Source organism: Callorhinus ursinus, unplaced genomic scaffold (assembly GCF_003265705.2).
Source record: "Callorhinus ursinus isolate GAN/ISIS: 27379988/994484 unplaced genomic scaffold, GSC_fseal_2.0 scaffold3121, whole genome shotgun sequence".
NCBI classification, from domain to species: domain Eukaryota; kingdom Metazoa; phylum Chordata; class Mammalia; order Carnivora; family Otariidae; genus Callorhinus; species Callorhinus ursinus.
The window spans coordinates 1-6,014 of NW_027400175.1; the positions used below are offsets into that span (position 1 = coordinate 1).

Sequence of the window (6,014 nt, forward strand, 5' to 3'; positions counted from 1 at the left end):
AGCTGCACTGTGACAAGCTGCACGTGGATCCCGAGAACTTCAAGGTGAGTCTGGGATATGCTCCGTTTTTTCTTTTCACTTTTTAGTCTTTCACTCTGATTCTTTTCCCTACCTGTTCTCCCCCCACCTTCCTTTTTACTTTAGTATATACCATCACTGAATGCTTTTCAAAATTTACATAATTTCATATGTTTTCTTTCGGTATTCCACATTGTTTCCTTTCTCACAACCTCTTTTTTTTTTTATCAAGCCCTTCATTTAATTACTTATCTTTTGCCCCTCTCTCTCCCCCCCAACTTTTTCCTCTACTCGATACCCAAATTATGCACACTAGCTCTCATCTTCTCCTTCTGTGCTTGGAAAAGTCTTTCTGTCTCTCCGTATGAAGATTATAAGGGCTCTTCAAAGAGTTCTCACTCCAGAGACTACAAATCACCTCAAAATTATAGAATAATTGGGCGTGTGATGTGATGAGCATAGGGTGTTATATGCAACTCATGAATCATTGGAAATTACTTCAAAAACCAATGATGTATTTATTATATGTTGGCTAAATTGAATTCAAATTAAAAAGAGAAAAATTGCATTTTTATAGTCAAGACTCAATGGAAAGGAAAGGAAAGGAAATATCTGAGGATGATAGAGCAGAAGTAGAAGTAGGGCAGCAATAGTTGCTAAAAGACAGCCCAGCATCGTACTAATTAATTAAGTATATATATATATATAATAAAAATGTAGAGTATACATACATATATATTTACTGATTTATGCTGATGGAGATAACCTGAAGATCAGTTTGGGCTGGAGTGTGGGCAGAAAAAAAATAAATGATTGTTGGCTCAGTTTCTCAGAAGCCCAGCTTGATTTCTGTCTTAATCATGTATACATATCTATCTATGTCTTCCCCACAGCTCCTGGGCAACGTGCTGGTGTGTGTGCTGGCTCACCACTTTGGCAAAGAATTCACCCCTCAGGTGCAGGCTGCCTATCAGAAGGTGGTGGCTGGTGTGGCCAATGCCCTGGCTCACAAGTACCATTGAGATCCTGGCCTGTTTCCTGGTGACCACTGGAAGACCCTGTTTCCCTAAATTCTATCTTCTGAACTGGGGGAAATAATGTCCACCATCAAGGGTATGGTTTCTGCCTAATAAAGAACCTTCAGCTCAACTTCCTGATTCATTTCACTTATTTTGTTTTTTTGTCTGGGGGTATGGTACATCCCTGAGGGTCTACAGATAGGAAGCTCTTGTAGGGGACGATACATATCGCTAGTGGATGACACTTTTCCCTCCAAAGCATAGGCACGGTCAAGAAGGTTTTAAATATATAGAGAATACTGGCATCACAGGGGCTCTATGGAAGACACAGCCCTCAGGCTAATGCTTTGACCTATTTCCTACAATTAGTGAAAAATACGGTGCTCAAATAGAGACATAATGAATGATCAAGACACTGTTGTGTTTCCTTTCTCCCTACTTCCCTTGCCTGCAGTGTAGCCTACCATAGCCTGCTCCTTCCAGTGGGCCGACTCTAAGGAATAACCTCCCTCTTTTACTTGCCCCAAACATGTCCATAAATAATTCCTTCTCCCACCCTCCCATGTCAGACAAACCGCATGCTTGCTTATCACTTGTGATGCCTTTGCACCTTGGCCTCAATGCACTTTCCAATATTGCCTAAGAAAAGTTTTTCAAACCCTTCCCCTCTTCCTGTTTTTCATATTTCTTCTTATCCCTCACCCTCACACTCTAGGCTGTATAAACATTTCTTCCTGTTTTGTACTGTCACACATGATTACCGTGCCTTGTGACTTTCCTTCATAGGCAAGAAGTGAATATTCATTAATTGAAGTGGCCGGAGACTGACTGACTGAATGAATGCTTATTCCCTGTCTTAGAACTGCTGGACTAGAGGACAGTCTGAATCAGGGACCACTGGAGAGAGGTCCTTTGGTGTCAATGCCCTAGTATAGAATGAGGAAAGGGAAACACTGATCAGACATCTGCTTTCTGTTCAGAGCCTGCTGGACATTTGGCCTTATGAACAAAATGCCTTGTATAATTTTGGAAAGGGGCCCAAACTGAAGCCAAGACTCTGCTCCTGGGATGTAGTTTCAAATTTAACCTGGGAAAAATTGCCCCTTTGCTTTTCATAAATCAACACCCTGGCCCACATAGTGACATAATCTAATTCTGAATGACGCTCTGAGCCCAATGGAGGATATATTTGTGCGGTGATTATAGACTGAGACATTAATTATTCTGTAATAATTAGCACAATCTTTATCAATCTCATGGCTAGATTGGCTTTATTGTTTGTCATAGAGAAATATGACTTTTAAAAAATGTATGTCCATCATTTCTCTGAGTTCTCTCTTCTTGGGATATTTTTATATTATTTAATTTTAGTAATTTAATTTAATTTTTGAATGGATGCTAAACTGAGGTAACCAAGAGATTGTGGATCTGGGAGAGGAGTGAAAACTAACTGTGCCTGACCCAGGAAAATAGGGATTATGTTGAGAAATGCCAAAATGATGAATGGAATCTAAAACTAAACACTACTGTATGTACAGAAGTGTTCTTGTTGAGTGTCATTTAACCAAATAAAACCACATACTTCTGGATGATGATCATGAATCTTTTGATCCTCATCCTCTTAATTATACTCAGACCAGATCCATTCTGGTTCAAAACATCAAAGTATGCAAATTTCACAAGCTGGAAAAAAGGGAAAAAATGTCTTTCTGTCTCTTTCTTTGGGGACTTAGGGTGTGTGTGTATGTGTGTGCGTGAACGTGTGTGTGTATAGTGCTCACTGGGACTGGGATCGATGTAAAGCAGACATCCTGTGCTACCCTTTACAGGGTAGAAGTAAGTTTAAAATGGAAAGGATGGCAGTGGGTCAAGAAGCTTTCTAGAATCTTTGAATGTTGATCTGGATATGAGCCTGAGGCTCAGAACATAATCACATTTATCAGTTTATTCTTATTTTCATCTGATATGTCTGAGCTTTTGATGTCTTATTACAACTTGCAGCCTTGTCCCTGAAGGGTAATGGGTAAGAAAAGAAGTCTGTCTCCCTCTACAGTCATGCTAAGTAGCAATGGTGATGGGAGAGAGAACCAGCAACTCCTCTTCTGAAGCCAGGAGCAAGGTGGCTGCAGCAGTTGCCAGTACAAAAGCTCAGTCCGAGTCATTCATGGCAAAGAAAGCTGAAGGAAGAAGAGACAAGAGAACTTAGGAGAACCCTTTCTGAGTACAGGAAATGGTAGGGGAAGTCCAGGTAGATGCTAATTTCTGTCAGTCAAGATGGCAAAGCTGGGGCCTTGACAATTGGGCTCTTGACAGGAAAGTATAAACATATTCAATACTGTTATTTACTAAGCCCTGCGAATCTCTCATGACAGAGAGTCCCAGCAAAACACATGTCCAAATGTCCAAACTTCCCTAGAACCTCCCTTCGCACACTTATACCCGAACTCTGACATCGGGGGTGTGAAATAGAGTCTTGAGAACAGTTTGAATGTAAAACAATGGTAAAGCTAATGAAGTTTTAAATTTAGTAAAATGAAACTCAAAGCCTATAGCTCAATGTGTGTGTGTGTGTGTGTGTGTGTGTGTGTGTGTGTGTGTGTTTTAAACATTTAAAACACTGGAAGGTCCCCTTTTCCTGGAAGTCAACATGTGGAATCTTGCCCCAGGAATAGACCCATAGTAAAAACATCTTTGCTTAAGGGTTTTAGAGAAGAATGAATATAAATAGAAAATGCTGGAATTGTATCTCTTTGGGCACGTAATTCTGACCTAACCTCCAGGTTACCAGACAAGAACCAAGCCTTTCCTACATGTCTGAGAATTACCAGAGAGAGGTTATTCACAAATACTTGGTAGGCTTGGTACAAGTAAAAGGGGAGAGGAATCCTTCCTTACTTAGCAATGATGGAGAAAGTAGTTTAGGGAATCGAGCAATGGAAGTGGGAATTCAGGGAGTTGATTTGAAATAACTAGAAATAGAGAAGTCCTTTTCTTCTGGTTCACCTAGAAATGTTTTTGTAGTTGGGGTTTCTGTGTGTTAGAGGTGAAAGGACGAGAAGTTTCTGTTAAATATTTGTCACTTATGATGACAACAGAGAGAGAGAGAGGTGATTCTAGACATTGGGGTACCTGGATCAAAAGAAGATTCTAAGGTGGGAGAAACAATGTAAGTAAAAAAAATGCATGGCCCTTTCCTTGCTTAAAGGAAATGGGAATTCAGGAGTGGGCTAAGTTGCAGGAGGTACAGATGATGGGAAGTCAGAAAAAGAAACAGCAGGGCCCGCCAGCAACACCGAGATCCTATGCTGAGCTCAGAAATGCTCGCTGCTTTTGCTTTTTTAATGGTATCTTTTAATGGTAAGGAGCAGAACTCCCCACTTCAGTTTTTCTTCGCCTAAGAAGTTAGTCATCAGAATGCATGATATGGGGGAGAAAAAAGTGAGGGGAAGGATATTGGAAAAGCTGTAGAGATAGAAGGATGCATCCTAGTAAAAAAAGACCAAAGCAAACAAAAATATGTAGAGAAAATGGGATTGGGGTGATGAATTTAAATAAAAGAAATGGGTATGCACACAGCATTCATAGGGGTCTAGGGGTAAAAATAAATCTGGGACAAAGCCAGAGTGCCTTTCCACTTTCCTGCCCCTCATTCAAGTCACAGAGAAGTTTCTCTATCAGTCCAGGAAGAAATCATTTTTTATGTCTTGCGTTAATTAAAGACATTGCTTCCCTCAGTGTTACCAACAACTTTGGTTTATAGTTGATTTTTTGGTTATTTTTATTTCTTACTATGTCAAGAGTCTCTATGTTTTGATCTGTGGATCCTCAAAACCTAATAGAGTAGTTATTTAACAGGACACTCCTGATTCATATGTAATTCCATTTTCAAAACATCATTTGTTTGCTTATATGACTAAATTAAGAAAAAAATGAATGAATGAATGAATGAATGAATGAATATTTGTTTTCTTTCTAGGATGATTTAATCCAAACCAAGAGAAGGAAGATAGACATAGAATTGTGCCAGAGGTTCCATCCATGCTGTACTTGTAATTATTTTGCCCATTCTGAAGACACAGGAGGAGAACCATCCATATGCTTTTAAGTGGAACCACAGTGGACGAATGTCTTCTACTTTCTGGACCTGGGATTCTTCATTTGTGTACAAAGAAAATCGAAGAGGCAGTCTCTAAGAGATTACCAGGTTGTGATTCTCAAAATTGTAAGATGCTAGCCAAGGAGAATGATTTAGTAGCAATTTGTATTGCTAAGATGGGAGCTAGAGATCCCTAGAGAGAGGACCAGGGTCTGAAGTCCGACTCACAAGCAGGTGTCAGAACGGTCAAGGAGAGGGATGGCAGCCACCATTCAGGCCTCACCCTGGAGAACCACACCCAGGCCTGGGCCAATCTGCTCACAGCCCCAGGGAGGGCAAGATTAGGGCTGGGCATAAAAGGAAGAGCAGGGCCAGCTGCTGCTTATACTTGCTTCTGACACAACCGTGTTCACTAGCAACCACAAACAGACACCATGGTGCATCTGACTGCTGACGAGAAGGCTGCCGTCACCGCCCTGTGGGGCAAGGTGAACGTGGATGAAGTTGGTGGTGAAGCCCTGGGCAGGTTGGTATCCAGGTGGCAAGGCAGGCTTACGGAGAGTGAACGGAAGCTGGGCAGGTGGAGATGGCTCAGTCCCCTGGGTTTCTGACAAGCTCTGACGCCCCTGTCCTCTGTGCTCTTCTCACCCCTCAGGCTGCTGGTTGTCTACCCCTGGACTCAGAGGTTCTTTGACTCCTTTGGGGACCTGTCCTCTCCTGATGCTGTTATGGGCAATGCCAAGGTCAAGGCCCATGGCAAGAAGGTGCTGAATTCCTTTAGTGATGGCCTGAAGAATCTGGACAACCTCAAGGGCACCTTTGCTAAGCTCAGTGAGCTGCACTGTGACAAGCTGCACGTGGATCCCGAGAACTTCAAGGTG

At 41.7% G+C, this 6,014-nt stretch overlaps 1 protein-coding gene and 1 long non-coding RNA gene across 2 annotated transcripts; both read left to right on the forward strand.

Moving 5' to 3' along the window:
* On the forward strand, positions 1 to 1,167 carry LOC112818818 (uncharacterized). Its single transcript, XR_003206691.1, has 2 exons — positions 1 to 44; positions 912 to 1,167. It is a non-coding gene; the product is annotated as an uncharacterized lncRNA (long non-coding RNA).
* A 4,326-nt stretch (positions 1,168 to 5,493) lies between these two features.
* On the forward strand, positions 5,494 to 6,011 carry LOC141372227 (hemoglobin subunit beta-like; the record flags this gene model as incomplete). Its single annotated transcript, XM_073890736.1, has 2 exons — positions 5,494 to 5,659; positions 5,789 to 6,011. Coding segments are annotated over exons 1-2 (315 nt in total), but the record flags the coding sequence as incomplete, so codon positions are not given.
* Between the last annotated feature and the right edge of the window lie 3 nt (positions 6,012 to 6,014).